Raw genomic sequence first — 16,894 nt, 5'->3', positions numbered from 1 at the left:
TCTAAGTGTTAGACAGTGGATAAAGACAGACAGACAGATTTCTATAAAAGCAAGAGACTTTCTAGGAAGGAAGTCCCATTTTCAGTGTGAGATTTAACTAAATAAATGAGCTTATATTCTATCAATGGAAAATACATACATGGGGGGGATGGGAGAAGTGGGGGAAGGTGCCAGAGAAAGTAGCATTTGTGAAGATGAGGAAGGTTCTCATGTAGGAAGATGGCAAGTGACCCGAGTTTGAAAGAATTTAGGGATTCTATGATTTAAGTGGGTAACACATTCCTGTCATGCAGGACAGGATACTGGGGGGGGGGGAGTGAAGGAGGGAGAAGGAGCAAACATTGACTCTAACGTGGTTGGACCACGGATTGCATTAAGGGAAATAATTGCTAATGAGACTTTATAAGTAAGTTGGAGCCAGACTGCAAAGGGCTTCAAATGTTAAAAAAAAAAAAGGAGTTTGTATTTGATGTTAGTGGCAACAAGAAACCAATGGAGATTCTTGAAGAAGAGAGGACAAGGTCATACCTGTGAAAATACCACTTTGGAAATTGTGTGGAAAATGAATTAAAAAGAACTTTACTTCGATGGCTACTTAAATATCACTGTACTTGGTTATGCCTATGTCATTTGTAAGAGATAAGGAAATGAGAGAAATTTTATGAATGCAGTAGAGCCCACCAAACTAAATCAACACACACTTTACATGAAGTGACTTCAAAAGTCAAGATAGAGGAAGGCAAAGAAAAAAGTTGGAAACATGGTTTAGGATTAAGGAATTAAAGAGTCAAAAGACTGATGAGACTACACAGAAGCTTTGAGACTATATATCATGAGTATTTTATCTAAGAAGAGTCAAGAAGTTAATTAATCCCATAAAAAAGGACACAATATTCTAGATGTGCTCCAAACAAAGCAGGCCATATGGGGGGAACATTGTCCTAGCTACATTCAGGTATAAAAAAGGACCTTAGACTCCAGACCAAGGTGTGTCTATCAGTCTCTAGACAACTGGAGACTACTCAAGTTTTTTTTAATACTGAAATGACATAATCACTCCTTGTAGAGATTATTTTGTCAGCTCTTAGGAGGACATATTAGAAACTGAAGAGTCTGTAAAGAGAACAGTTATAAGGCTATAACAATAATCCATGTTAGAGATGATGGTGGCCAGAACTAGGGAAGTGGTGGTATGAAGACACTGTACAAGTAGAATTAACAAGCTGTGACAATGGACTGGACATGGGGGTAAGGGAGACCGTCAAAGATGATCCCAGAGTTAGGCAAATAGGTGACGGGGAAGATAGCAGAATCCATAAATAGGAAATGGACATTCTGATTTCATTTTTTTGTTTTCATTTTGTGATATTTTCACCATTATTATTTGTCTAATTCTTTCAGTATATTTATTATCTATTTTTATTGTGTGAAACCAATTCTGATGTTGTTTCTGTTGCTACTGTTGGGAGTTTCATAAGACATTTTTGCCTTGGCTTCCATGTTTTCATTGCATGAATGATTTTCTTTTGTTGATCATTTCTTTATTTTTTTCCCTTCTAAGGATTTCTAACACATTATTCTTCCTGGCATTTTTAATCAACAACATAGATAAAGACATATTTATCAGATTTTCAAGAGACACAATCTAGGTCCCTTTATTGCTTTTTTTTTGAAGGAGATATTGAAGCTATCAGCTCCCTTGCAACCTCTTATGGACAGATGTCCACTCCCACACCCACCACCATAATTTAGGCCTTCATTATTCTTCAGTTCAGATGTTGATTAAGTATGGCCCAGTGACTTTTTGTAGCTGAGAATGTTTTTTACATTGTCAAATTCATTAAAATTTTACTTAAACATTCTTAGCTCATGGGCCATACAGTAACAACCCTCCTAATTCCACCTCTTCCCAGTATGTCAACCCCTAAGATAAATTAATGCAAAAGCCTCCAAATTGATCTCCCTGCATCAAGCCTCTCACTATTTTGGCCCATCCTACACATAGATGCCAAAAGAATTGTCCCTAAGTGTCTTACTATGTCATTCCCCTCCTCAAACGAACCTGTGGTTCCCAATTGATCCTAGGATAAAATAAACACCTCAGTTTGGCTTTTAAAGCTCTCTATAAACCTGGAATCAACTTACCTTTCCAACTTCATGATACATCACTCCCCTTTCCACCCTTTACAATTCAAACTGCCCTTCTCTTTCTTCCTCATACAGAGCCCTCCATCTGCCTCCTCTGGGCCTTTGCCCTGGCCCTCTCCCAGAAGTTAAAACACACTTCCCTTTCACCCCAAATTAAAACATTCCTCATTTTTTCAAAGACAGTTTCTATTTCCAGCTCCTAGTACCCTCCCCATTTAACTACATTGTATTTACCTATCTTATATTTATTCTGAGTGTGTATACGTGCATGTATATATGTATGTGTGCGCGTGTGTGTGTGTATGTATATATATGTACATGCTGTCTCCCTGTTAGAACATAAGCTCTTTGACATCACGGGCTATTTTATTATTTGCCATTGTATCCCCAGCACCTAACACAGCAACCAGAACAAGGTAGGCACTTTAAGAAATGTCTGATTGATTCAAAGAAGGCAAGGTCTTCACATCTAAAATACACATCTAACTAAAACACTAATGAAGGGAGGGGAAAGGGCTAAAAAAAAAAAAGGAAATAAAAATCAAAATAGAAAATGAACAAAAAAAGGGTTTTTGGGGGTTTTTTGTTTTAAATGCTATGGGACAATGAAACAGCCTACATATCAGCAAATGGGAAAAATAAAACAAACAAAAAAATCAAGACAACCCGACACATCTCCAAAATAATACACTTGCAGAAATACAGAATAAAAGTTCCTTGAGGGCAGGGGCCATCTCATTTCTATACTTGCATTCTCAGTGCCTACCTGTTCGTGGCACAGAGAAACTTTATGGCCCACAGCACTTAACAAATGCTTGTTGATTAATTGATTTAATAATTAATACTTGTAAGAAAATTATAAGTCACAAAAATTTGTAGGGGGAATTTTAATCATACATGAAGTCAGACTAGATTTACATGACAAAAATCAGGAGAAAACAATAGCAAACATGAATATGAGTATCTTCTGAAAGTCAAACAAAAGACTTATTAAAACAGTTTAAAAAAATATTACAGCCAACTTAAGTCAACTAGAATACAAGCTCAAAAAACAAACACTGAATCACCCAAAACTGAAAAACTGTAGAATTAACTTATACATCTAGAAGACAGTTAAAGACTCTTAAACGCCAGAAACTTTATGGGGGAAAAAACTCACAAAACATGGACAAGATAGTCTGAACTGTCAGAACAAATTATTTACCAAGATAACTTAACAAGGATCACTGTGGACTCATGGGAAAAAAAGCAAAGACAAACTGGAATATAACATAATCAAAATTAAAAAGATGGTACCATCACCCCAGACTGCTCTACCAAGCAAAACTCAATTTGCTGCATAAAGACATTTGATCAGATTCAAAGCTGGAACTGACCTTCAGATGTCAAATTCAACCTCCTCATTTTACAGATGAGGAAAATGAAGCTTAGAAGGGTTAAAAGACTGTCTTACAAACCGGTAACTGTTAAGTCTTTGAGGGAGGACTGAAACCTACATTTTCCTGACTCCAAGTCCAATCCTATGCACAAAGCTGTCTGAGAATTTAAGCTTTGGAAACATGAAGAGAAAGAACTTCAAGAGAGTCTTTGAAGAGAAGTCAAAACTCCAAACTAAAAAAGGTAAGCACTTACATCAATAAAAGAGAGAGGGATCATCACTAAACTGGGCACACAAATAAAAAATACACAAAGGAACTACATAAACACAATTACAAAACACTATTTACAAAAATACAGATGTACATAATGAGAAATATTAATTGCTCATGGGTAAACTAAGCTAATATAATAAAAATGACAATACTACCTAAATCAATTTGCTTATTTGATGACATACCAATCAAACTACCAAAACAATTATTTTAAGGCACTAAAAAAAATATAACAAAATTCATCTAGAAGAACAAAGGTCAAGAATATCAAGGAAATCATTTTTTGTGGATGTTTTTTTAAACTCTTATCTTTATTTTTTTCCCATTTTTTAAATTAATTTATTTTGATTTATCAACAATCACTTCCATATGCTTTTGAGTTGAAAATTTTTCTCCCCCTTCATCCCCCCCACCCTCCCCAAGACGGCACACAATCTGATATAGGTTTTACATTTAAATACCCATTAAACATTTTCACATTAGTGAAGTTGTAAATAAAAGTTAAAACCAATAGGAGGAACCATCAGAAAGATGAAACAAAACTCAACAAAAGGTAAAAATAAGTGATAGTGATTCGACTTCCATAGTTCTTTCTTTGGATGTGGACAGCATTTTCCATCCCGAGGCCTCTGGAGATGTCTTAGATCCTCGTAATGCTGAGAAGGGTTCAGTTTAACAGTCTTAGTCATTGCATAACGTGGCTGTTATTGTGTACAAAGTCCTCTTGGCTCTGCTCACTTCACTCAGCATCAGACCATATAAGTCTTTCCAGGTTTTTCTGAAGTCAGCCTGTTCATCATTTCTTATAGCACAATAGTATTCCATTACATTCATATACCACAACTTGCTCAGCCATTCCCCAATTGATGGGCATCCTCTCAATTTCCAATTCTTTGCCACCACAAAAAGAGCTGCTATGAATATTTTTGTACATGTGGGTCCTTTTCCCATTTGTTTGATCTCTTTGGGATATAGCCCTAGAAGTGCTATTGCTGGATCAAAGGGTATGCACATTTTTGTAGCCCTTTGGGCATAGTTCCAAATTGTTCTCCAAAATGGTTGGATCATTTCACAACTCCACCAACAATGTATTAGTGTTCCAATTTTCCCACATCTTCTCCAACATTTATCATTTTCCTGTTTTGTCATGTTGGCCAATCTGATAGGTGTGATGTGGTACCTCAGAGTTGTTTTGATTTGCATTTCTCTAATCAATAACAATTTAGAGCATTTTTTCATATGACTATAGATGGCTTTAATTTCTTCATCTGAGAACTGTCTGTTCATATCCTTTGACCATTTATCAATTGGGGAATGGCTTGTGTTCTTATAAATTTGTCTTAATTCTCTATATATTTTAGAAATGAGGACTTTATCCTAGAGACTGGTTGTAAAAATTCTTTCCCAATTTTCTACCTTCCTTCTAATCTTAGTTGCATTGGCTTTGTTTGTGCAAAACTTTTCAATTTAATGTAATCAAAATTATCCATTTTGCTTTTCATAATGTTCTCTATCTCCTGTTTGGTCATGAATTCTTCTGTTCTCCATAGATCTGATAGGTAAACTATTCCTTGTTCTCCCAGTTTACTTATGGTATCAGCCTTTATATCTAAGTCATGAACCCATTTTGACTTTATTTTGGTATATGGTGTGAGATTTGGGTCTATGCCTAGTTTCTGCCATACTCTTTTCCCAGCAGTTTTTTTTCAAAGAGTGGGTTCTTATCCCAGAAGCTGGGGTCTTTGGGTTTATCAAATAATAGATTACTATAGTCATTGACTACTGTGTCTTGCATATTTAACCTATTCCACTGATCCACCTCCCTATTTCTTAGCCAGTACCAAGCAGTTTTGATGATTGCTGCTTTATAATACAATTTAAGATCTGGAATTGCTAGGCCACCTTCCCCTGCATTTCTTTTCATTAGTTCCTTTGATATTCTGGACCTTTTGTTTTTCCAAATGAATCTTGTTATTATTTTTTCTAACTCTATAAAATAATTTTTTGGTAGTTTGATTGGTATGGCACTGAATAAGTAAATTAGCTTAGGTAGGATTGTCATTTTTATTATATTAGCTCGCCTACCCATGAGCAACTAATGTTTTTCCAATTATTTAGATCTGATTTTATTTGTGTGAAAAGTGTTTTGTAATTGTGTTCATAGAGTTCCTGGGTTTGTTTCGGGAGGTAGACTCCTAAATATTTTATAATGTCTACAGTAAGTTTAAATGGGATTTCTCTTTCTATCTCTTGCTGTTGGGCTTTGTTGGTAATATATAGAAATGCTGATGATTTATGTGGGTTTATTTTATAGCCTGCAACTTTGCTAAAGTTGTTTATTATTTCAAGTAGTTTTTTACTTGGTTCTCTAGGATTCTCTAAGTATATCATCATGTCATCTGCAAACAGTGAAAGCTTTGTTTCTTCTTTGCCTATTCTAATGCCTTCAATTTCTTTTTCTTCTCTTATTGCTAAAGCTAAGGTTTCTAGTGCAATATTGAATAACAGTGGTGATAATGGACATCCTTGTTTCACCCCCGATCTTACTGGAAATGCTTCTAGCCTGTCCTCATTACATATAATGCTTGCTGAAGGTTTTAGATAGATGCTATTTATTATTTTAAGGAAGACTCCATTTATACCTATGCTTTCTAGTGTTTTTAATAGGAATGGGTGTTGTATTTTATCGAAATCATTTTTTTTTAAACCTGAAGCTCTTAAACTATACTATAAAGAGGCAATTATCAAAACAATCTAGAATAGGATGAGAAATAGAGTGGGTGGGGTGCAGCTAGGTGGTGCAGTGAACAAAGAACCAGTCCTGGAGTCAGAAGGACCTGAGTTCAAATCCGGGCTCAGACACTTGACACTAGCTGTGTGACCCTGGGCAAGTCACTTAACCCTCACCCTCACTCAAAAAAAAAGAAAAGAGAGTGAGTGATTAATGGAACAGATTAAGTACATAATATACAGAAGTAAACAACCACAGTAACCTATTACATGAAAAAGCCAAAGATCTAGCTAAGTTATTGTGGTAAGAACTCACTATTCAACAAAAACTGCTGGGAAAACTGGAAAGTATGTGGCAGTGGTGAGATTTTACAGCAAGTTTCTCTGATAAAAGGTCTCATTTCTCAAATACACAAGTAACTGAGACAACTTTATGAAAATAAGAGACACTGCTCAAATAATAAATGGTCAAAGAGTATATAAGGTAGTTTTCACAAGAAATCAAATCAGTACTGAGTAGAGAAATGCAAATTAAAACTCTGAGGTACCCCCTTCACACCCATCAGATTACCTAACATGACAGAAAAAATAAATGACAAATGCTGGAGGGGATGTTGGGAAATAACTAATGCACAACTGATGGAGTTGTGAACTAGTCCAACTATTCTAGAAAACAATGTGGAACAGCACCAAAAGGGCTATAAAACTACATATTGACTGACCCAGCAATACTTCTATTAGGTTCGTACCCCAAAGAGATCAAAGAACCCAAAACAACAAAAATATTTATAATAGCTCTTTTTGTGGTGGCAAAGGATCAGAAACTGAGGGGATGCTCACCAATTGGGGAATGGATGATAAGTTGCACTATGTGACTGAGATGGAATTGTGTGGTAAGAAATGATGAAGGAGATGGTCTCAGAAAAAAAATCTAGGAAGACTCTCATAAGCTGATACAAAGTGAAGTAAGCAAAACCATGAAAACACTGTATACAGTAACAGCAACAATGCAATGTTAATCAACTGTGAAAGACTTAGATACTTTGATTAATACACTGATCCACAAAAATTCCAAAGGACTCATATTGAAAAATGCTATCTATTGCCAGAGATAGAAACGATGAACTCTAGGGCACACTGAAGCATATTTTTCCTATGTCCCTCTCCCTTTCCCAACTCCTGACATGACCACTTTGGAAATGAGATTTGCATGACTTCATATGTATAGAGGCTGTTGGGTGTCACAGCAGATGGAGCACTAGGCCTAGGAACCAGAAGACTTCTCTTCCTGAGTTCAAATCTGGCCTCACATGCTTACCAGCTGTGTGACCCTGGTCAAGTAACTTAACCCTGTTTGCCTCAGTTTCCACATATGTAAAGTGAAGGAGGAGGAAATGGCAAACTACTCCAGTATCTTTGCCTATTAAAATGCAAATAAGGCACGAAGAGTTGGACACCACTGAAAAATATATGTAACCAACGTTGTATCTGTTGTCTTCTCAATGGGAGGAGGAAGGGGTGAAGGGAGGGAGAGAATTTGGAACTGAAAAATAAATTTAAGTTAACAAAAAAAGTCTCCCCCCCAAATAACACACATAGATGACATTTTTGAAATTACATATTACTACTGATTTTGGAGGATGTTAGATTGACTTTCAGGAGAAACAAGGCATTCCTACAAACTACAGATGGAAGAACAACTGTGGAAAATCCATTGCTGTTCAGTTACTTCAGTCATGTCTGACTCTTCATGACCCCATTTAGAGTTTTCTTGTCAGACATACTAGAGTAGTTTGTCATTTCCTTCTCCAGCTCATTGTACAAATGAGGAAACTGAGGCAAAGAGGGTTAAGTGACTTGTCCAAGGTTACACAACTGGTAAGTGTTTGTGCCAAGATTTGAATTCACAAAGATGAGTCTTCCTGACTCCAAGCTCAGCACTCTATCTACTGCAATACCTACCTCCCCAAAGAGAAATGGAAAATCCATTTCTCCTCAAATGTCATTTTAAAAAGTCCCTATTTAGAAAACCTGCTATAATTATTTTCACCACTAGATGGCAATAATACATTGTTGGTAAGGCAAAAGGCTAATTCTATTTATTATTTTCCGGGATCTGTTGGAAAATGCCAAATACTTGAAACCAAATATACAGGTATTTATCAGACAGTCCTGGTCGAGATTAGAAAAATGTGCAGTGACAAAATAGAGACCTACTATACACCTTTACTTCAAACTAATTGTTTCTACTAGCTGACTGTTAAAGTAAGCAAACCAATAAGATCCCAAGAGCTACAGCTTTAAGGCTCAGAAAGCACCCTCTGAATTTGGGAGTAGCCACTTTCTAAGAGAACCAGCCTACAAATAAGAGTGTGAGTTGGGAGACAGGCGAGAAGAGTATACCTTAATACAAATATTGCAGATTCACTATTGTTTTTATCTTTTCTCTTATAAGCATCTATTAATCACAAACTTACTTAGAGAGGTATTTGCCATTATATGTATCAAACAAAATGGGGAGAAGAGATTAATTACCTCTCCTCTACAAGTTAAACCTTACGGACCTAAAATAGCATTCCATCAACCAATAAAACATAGACTGTGTCTGATGCTGCAGATATTCAGACTTATAACTGACCTTTTAATGGGTTTCACTCTACCTCCCAAAAAAATGCAGGAGCCTGCGAAAATATTCTATTCACAGAATATGTAAATCTAAACTATTTCCTCTCAAATTTCCAGTTGTTAAAGGAAAAAGGGATCAAGAGTCTGAACAAAGGGCTGTATCCTATCTAAGGAAAAGGAAGTCCCGATAGGGTGGGATCACTAATATCCAGAATATTATGAGGTTAAGTATTGACATTCCCAAATTTAGCAACAGAGGAATGATAGAAACTAAATGTGGCTTTGTATCTATTAATTGTTTTGTGTGTGTGCGTTATCTCTGTGGGAAAGGAAGTTTGGGACTAAGGTATATAAGCTAGATTCAAAGAGCTTTGGCTTATGAGTCATAAACTCACAGGAATGAACTGCAGTGTTTTATATAGCAATACAATATACTTTGTCTCTGCTGAATTCTAGTGATTCAGATCACTAGAAAGGTACAGATTATAATGCCTAATGACATCATTAAGCCATGAAAAGCAACACTACCAGTAATTCACTATCTGCCAAACAGAAAAGTAATCTAACAAACAAGGCAATAGAAAAAAAAAAGTACTGCATTCCTTTCAGTTCTCCATCCCTCAGTTTATTTTAATCCAGTTCAACCCCTATTTCTTTTTTATTCTGGACACAAGAGTAAATGTTTACTTGTGTGGCTGCATTAATGTTATATTGAAGACACCACAATCAAGAAATGAATGAGCTGAGGCCAATACAACATAGTGGACAAAGCAATGAAATTGTAATCAAGAAGATGTGGGTTGAAATTACAGCACTCATTTACTGGTGCTTAGGACAGTGCCTGGCATATAGTAGGAACTTAATCAATGTTAACTGTATGGCCAGAGGTAAATCACTTAATTTTTACCTCACAGGGTTATTACTATGACATGCTCAAATAAGATAATATATGTAAATCACTCTTCAAACTTAAAAACCGCTGTCAGTTATGCCAAACAACAAACTTGTTTCCAAATTTACTGTACTTGAATTCATCATAAAAAACAGACAAATATTACCAAAAACAGAATGCCAACAAAGAATTTGCTTTTCAATAATAACCTCCAAGGTTTTCTTGAAAGTTGAAAATCAATTTAAACAAGCTGGTCATATCAGTTAAAAAGTACTATTTCCAAATATTGGTTGTGTAATGCATTGAAGATGTTAAAAGTAATTTGACAGACATTTATTAAGTACCCATTATTTAAAAATAGTGAGGTAAGGGGCAGCTCGGTGGCACAGTAGATACAGCACTGGCCCTGAAGTCAGGAGGACCTTAGTTCAAATACAGCCTCAAACCAAACACTTGACACTTACTAGCTGTGTGACCCTGTGCAAGTCACTCAACCCCAACTGCCTAAAATAAATTTAAGAAAAAAAAATAGCAAGGTAGAGGGCAGCTAGGTGGCACAATGGATAGAGCTCTGGCCTTGGAGTTGGGAAGACCTGAGTTCAAATCCAGCCTCAGACACTTGACACTTACTAGCTGTGTGACCCTCGACAAGTCAATTGATTAGTGAGGTAGCTATGGTAGAGTGGAGAAAGAAGTAGCTTTTGAGTCAGGAAGGTCTTGATTCAAGTCCGGGTGCTGACAGTTATCGGTTGTGTGATCCTGATCATATTATAACTTCTCATTAGCCCAGGAAACCCTTTAAGATGATAAAATGTAGAGAAATTGCTGGTTTGCACTAGTAGAGGAAATTTCCTCACTGGTAGCAACAATGAAATCAGAAGTATGGTCTCAAAAAAATGAGAACATTAAGTACCCTTAGTGAACATACATTTCTTTTTTTTATGGCTTACTGCATTCACATTAATAATCAGAGAGTTAAACAAAGTTTTCTCTACTGTTAAATCTTTCAAGGAACCTTGTATAATTATGATACATGCACAGGAGGCATCTTTTTAAAAAGTCAACCCTTAAGCATTGTACTCTTTCAAATCAAATATTTTTTTTTAAACATCAAACATGAAATACAGTGTGTCAGATGGCATTAGAGGCAAAGACAAAATCGATGAAGGATTCCTTATAAATGAAGGAGGTCTCTAAATCATAAAAATATAGCTTGGAACTGAATTTAGAATAGAATTTTGAGGTTGTCTAGTTCAATGTCATAATTATAATAGTGGAGCAAAATGATGCCCAGAGATGAAAGAGACTTGTCCAAATTTATATAGGTAAGTAGCAGATGGAATTTGAACCAAGATCCTCAACTGCAATTCCAGTAATTCTTTCCACTGCACCATAATGATACGCTACTTTTTGCTGACTTTCTGCTAACTGCATCAAGCCTTATCTAAATGAGATCCACAAACACCAAGCAGATGAAGAACGTTTAATGTACAAATTGACATAAAGTTCTAAGGACAACTCACAGCAATGATCCATCAGCACTTATATCTGATGATGAACTGAGTCCAGAATCAATCAAGTAACTTTGCTCAATACAGTGGGCTTTACTGCCTTTGGAAAACTAAGCAATATCATGACTCCAGGTTTCCCTCTGCACAAAGTTCCTTTAAAAAAAATCACGTAAATAGTCAAAGGATATGAACAGGCAGTTTTCAGATGAAGAAATTAAAGCTATCTACAATCACACAAAAAAATGCGCTAAATCACTACTGATTAGAGAAACGCAAATCAGAACAACTCTTGAAGTACCACATCACACCTATCAGATTGGCTAACATGATAAAACAGGAAAATGGTTAAATGTTGGAGAAGATGTGGGAAAATTGGAACACTAATGCATTGTTGGTGGAATTGTGAAATGATCCAACCATTATGGAGAGCAATTTGGAACTATACACAAAGGGCTATAAATATGTGCATACCCTTTGACCCAGCAATAGCACTTCTAGGGCTGTATCCCAAAGAGATCATACAAATGGGAAAAGGACCCACATGTACAAAAATATTTATAGCAGCTCTTTCTGTGATGGCAAAGAACTGGAAATTGAGGGGATGCCCATCAATTGGGGAATGGCTGAACAAACTGTAGTATATGAATGTAATGGAATACTATTGTGCTATAAGAAATAATGAGCAAGCAGACTTCAGAAAAACCTGGAAAGACTTGCACGGTCTGATGCCAAGTGAAGTGAACAGAACAAGGAGAACACTGTACACAATAACAGCCACGTTGTGCAATGACTAACTTTGATAGCTCTTCTCAGCAATGCAAGATCTAAGACATATCCAAAAGTCTCAAGACAAAAAATGCTATCCACATCCAGAGAAAGAACTATGGAGTTGGAATGCAGATTGCAGTATACTATTTATTCTTTTTTTTCTCTTCTGTTTTGTTTTGTTTCTTCTTTCTTATGGTTCCTCCTATTAGTTCTAATCTTCTTTACAACATGACTAATGTGAAAATATGTTTAACAGGAATGTATATGTAAAGCCTATACTATATCAGATTGCATGCCGTCTTGAGGGAGGCAGAGAAAATTTAAAACTCAAAAGCTTATGGAAGTGATTTGAAAACTAAAAATAAATTAATTAAAAAGAAATTATCCCTCTTTTTGGTGATATTGTATGACTATGATAGTCTCTGAATAATTCAAATTGAGGATCACCCAACATAAAGGTATATGCCATGTATGAAAAGACACGGCATATTATCAACAGTTTGTGTACTGCACCACTATTCCCTTACTGTCAAGTGGTCTAGAAGCAGATGCCCAGCACAATGGACAGACCCTCTATGCTTTACAGAAGGCCATGAACAAGAGGGGAACAAAAATGAAAAGGTATGCGTAAGGCTTCCGTTCTCACTCTTAGAGCAAGTACCCTCACGGATGCTATTAAATCAAATATTACATTAAATATTAAGTATGTGCAAAGTATGTTAGGTCCTAAAGAGATACAGATAGAGAAGATAGTTCCTGCCCTAAAACAGCTTATAACTCCATACCAGAGATGAATATACAAAATGATCATGAATATAAAATAAACACAATAAACACAAGAGAGATACAAATGATACACAGACTTTTAAGGAAAGATCAATTGTGAGTGAAGAGCACAGAGAAGGACAATTAATTGTAATATTAATAATAACTAAAATTTATATAGTACTTCAAAAATATTACCTCATTTGATCCTAAAAATCCTCAAAGTAGGTATTATTACTACCCATTTTCAGATGCAGTGTCCGGCCAAGGATCAGAGAACTAGTCAACAATTGGGGCAGGATTCAAACTTGGGCCTCTCAACTCCCAAGGTCAGAACTTTATCTACTATGCCATAATTTCCCAAGGATTTCAACTGTGGTGACAAAGAATAGGGGCATTTCTTGAATAAGGTATAATATGAACAAATGGACAGAGGCCAAAACTGTGGGATATAGATTAGAGAAACTCAGTATTTTAGCCTGTCTAAAGTGAACACTTTATTCGGGAGAACAGAGTAAAATAAAAGTTATACAAGTAGATTACATCAGGTTTTGGAAAGCTTTGAGTTCCTGGAAAAGGAATTTGGATTTCATTAGGCAAGAAGAAATCAATAAAAGGTTTTGATTGACATAAATCTTCCTTATCCATGTAAATGTCATTTTAACAATGATTGGAAGTATGAACTGCAAGGGGAAAGACAAAGTGATGAGAATAAACTATGAGGCTACTACAAATAATGCAATCAAGACATAAGGATCTGGACTGAGGAAGCAGAGGAGAAGAAAACAAAAAGAATGCCAAGGTTTGGGCCACAGGCAAATGCGGGAACGGGGGTGCCACTAACAGAAACAGGAAAAGTCAGAGGTATAATTTTAAGTAAGGGAAAGAAAATTGGTTTACTAAACCCTTTTTCTAAAAACTCTTTTTTTCCCAGCAACTACCTGGGCAGCAGTTCTTAATGTGGGGTCCTCGAACCTTAAAAAAAAAAATTCTGATATTCTCTTGATTACTTTGAAATAAGTGCTTTCCTTTATAATTCTATGTATTTTATTTAACACACTTGAGAACGTTATTCTGGGAAAGTGTCCACAGATTTCAGACTGCTAAAGGGATCTATGACACAAAAGGTTTAAGAATCCCTGACCTACAGAGGTTCACTGACTTTCCAATCACCAATGCCTATTTCTCTCTAAAAGATAAAAGCATTGTCCATCTCCTTTTATTACTGTAGCATAATCTCATAGGTTATTAAGAACTAATTACTATTAGGTTATATGAAAACTGGATAATCCAAATATTGAATAGATCCTCAGAGTTTGAATGACCAAAACAACTGTATAAACAATTCTACTTTTAAAAACACCTTGTAGTCTTTCCAAAATGTTTAAAAATCCAGTGAGATAAACACTCTATTCTAATAAGGGTAGCTAGGTCTCCTATAAATAAAATTAAACAAAACTGTCTAGAAAAACTAGATATACATACAGATGGGGCTGATACTAAGGATGCATTATACTCTAAGCTTTCAGCTATTTTCCCCCACTTTTTAATCTACTCCTATTGTGTAATATGTATGCATCCATAAGTCCACAGCTATGTGCCTTTGTGAGATATTTGCCATTCTATTTTTTGTATCTAGTTTAAAAGACAAAAAAACAAGAACAAAAACCAGATAAATCATTCAAATACTTCAATTTACTTGACCCTAGAACATCTTACTGGAAGAATTAAAAAATGACAAAGTCAGGGAGGCATTTGTTTTTAACAAGAACTGTTGGCTTTGGCATAGTAAACTCCCATATAAGCAAACTGCTTCTTCCAATGCAGATCAGCAACCTGTCCTGCAATTTATATTGTTAATGACTTACCTGGGACACTGATCAATTAAGTGAGGTACCAATGGTCACACAGCTATTATGTGTCAGATGTAGAGCTTGAAACCAGTTTCCTAGCTGAGAGGCCAACCCTTTATTCTCTATGCCATACTATAAATTGTACTTACTCTAGGTAAATTGTTTCCTAATCCTTAGGTATCATTCTAGTGGTAAATCTATGTGTAAGAATTTACTACAGTATTTCACTAAGAAACTTAATCAAAAACTGAAACACCACACAGATTATACACAATTATGACTACACTACATAACCTGCTCTTCATTATTCAAGCCTACAAAAAGAAAATAGAAAATAATATGAAAATCTTTTCTATTTGGCTTTGGAGGGTAGGTTCAAAGATCCACTGTGAAATACATTCAGAAATGTTTCTACAATCTCAACCTCTTACTACCCCAACCTAACAATGAGGACTAAAATACAATTGGTAATATGAAGCAGTAGCAGTCTTGGAGACACCATGAATAAGAAAAAAATAAGCCAGTAATTTGCAAAAGACTACAATACAAAAGAAAGAAAATACCTACTATACTCTGCATCTCCAAAATTTACCGTCGGAAAATTTAATAACAGTTTGCTTCTCTAACTGAAGTGCCTCGAAAGAATTTCACAAAAGAATTTTCCCACTAGAATTTTAGTTTTTGGCTTTTTTTTTTTTTACTTAGTATCAGGCCTAAAAAAAAGACTTCTGCGTACAAAAATATTCATAGCAGTTCTTTTTGTGGTGGTGGTAAAGAATAAGAAATTGAAAACAGTGGGGAATGGCTGATCATGTTATGGTATATGACTGTGATGGAATACTATTGCGCTATAAGACATGATGATTAGGATGGTTTCAGAAAAACTAGGAAGACTTACATGAACTGATAAAAGCAAAGTGAGCAGAACTAGGAGAACACTGTACACAGTAACAGCAATATTGTAATGATGGTCAACTGTGAAAGACTTAGCTACTCTGATCAAGACAATGATTCAAGACAACTCCAAAGCACCCACGATGAAAAACGCTATCCAACTCAAGAGAGAGCTGATGAATTCTGACTGAAGCATAATTTATTCCACTTTCTTGATGTCTTGATTTGTTTTTGGTTTCTTTTGCAATAAGGCTAATACGGAAGAATGTTTTGCATGACTTCACATGCGTAACTGATATACTGTTTGCCTTCTCAATGGGGGGGAAGATGGAAGGGAATTTAGAAATCAAAATTAAAAAATTAGTGTTAAAAAGATATATACTTTAAAAGAAATTTATTATCAGGCAAAAATTATTTTGTAAACAAAGACTAAAAAATAAAGTTTAAAAGCCTATTTACAAATTTAAGAAACATTTCAATTTGGACGTAACTGTTCTAACATTGCACTTTTAAGACAAAAGCCTGAACATTCATCTAATCTAGTCATTCTATAACAACAGAAAAAGAAATTGTTAAGGCCACAAAAATAATTAACACTTCTATCTGTTTTGGTATAAGATAATTCAAACTTACACGGTAATATGTCTTTGTATCTGTTCTTTTTAACATTTTCTTCTTTTTCTCCAGTGGCTGTTGGATAAATTTTTTCTGTTCTATATTTAGTAGATAATCGTCTTAGTCGCTGGGGAAAAAAAATAACACATTTAGTCAAATATCTTCATAGTTGAAATATTTAATGCATTTATAAAATTATTTACTAAAGTTCTACAGAGTTGTTGTAGAGCTGGATGCTAACAAAAATCTATCAGCGACATTTTCCCAAATTCTTCTTCATTCAAAGTATTCACTTCACCCTTTCCCCACCTTCAAGGAGTTGACAGTTCTCAAAGCAAATCTATTTTTATAATAAAACAAGGGATTACAATTACAATTTTTCTCTACAAAACTCTAAAAATGAGATAAGACATTAAAATGTAAATCACATACAGAGCTTCT

General features: G+C 35.3%; 1 protein-coding gene across 3 annotated transcripts in view; it reads right to left on the bottom strand.

Moving 5' to 3' along the window:
- The window catches only part of PTPN12 (protein tyrosine phosphatase non-receptor type 12), a 102,853-nt gene that overhangs the window by 41,703 nt on the left and 44,256 nt on the right, over positions 1-16,894 (bottom strand). For all 3 annotated transcript variants that reach the window (XM_078154533.1, XM_020984507.2, XM_020984506.2), the window contains one exon: positions 16,472-16,580. In XM_078154533.1, coding sequence (XP_078010659.1) covers positions 16,472-16,580 — 109 coding nt within the window. The remainder of the gene's footprint in view (positions 1-16,471; positions 16,581-16,894) is intronic.

The sequence above is a fragment of the Phascolarctos cinereus genome, unplaced genomic scaffold (genome assembly GCF_003287225.1).
Source record: "Phascolarctos cinereus isolate Bilbo 61053 unplaced genomic scaffold, phaCin_HiC Scaffold_1;HRSCAF=81, whole genome shotgun sequence".
Taxonomy (NCBI): domain Eukaryota; kingdom Metazoa; phylum Chordata; class Mammalia; order Diprotodontia; family Phascolarctidae; genus Phascolarctos; species Phascolarctos cinereus.
This window is presented reverse-complemented; position numbering and strand designations above follow the sequence as displayed.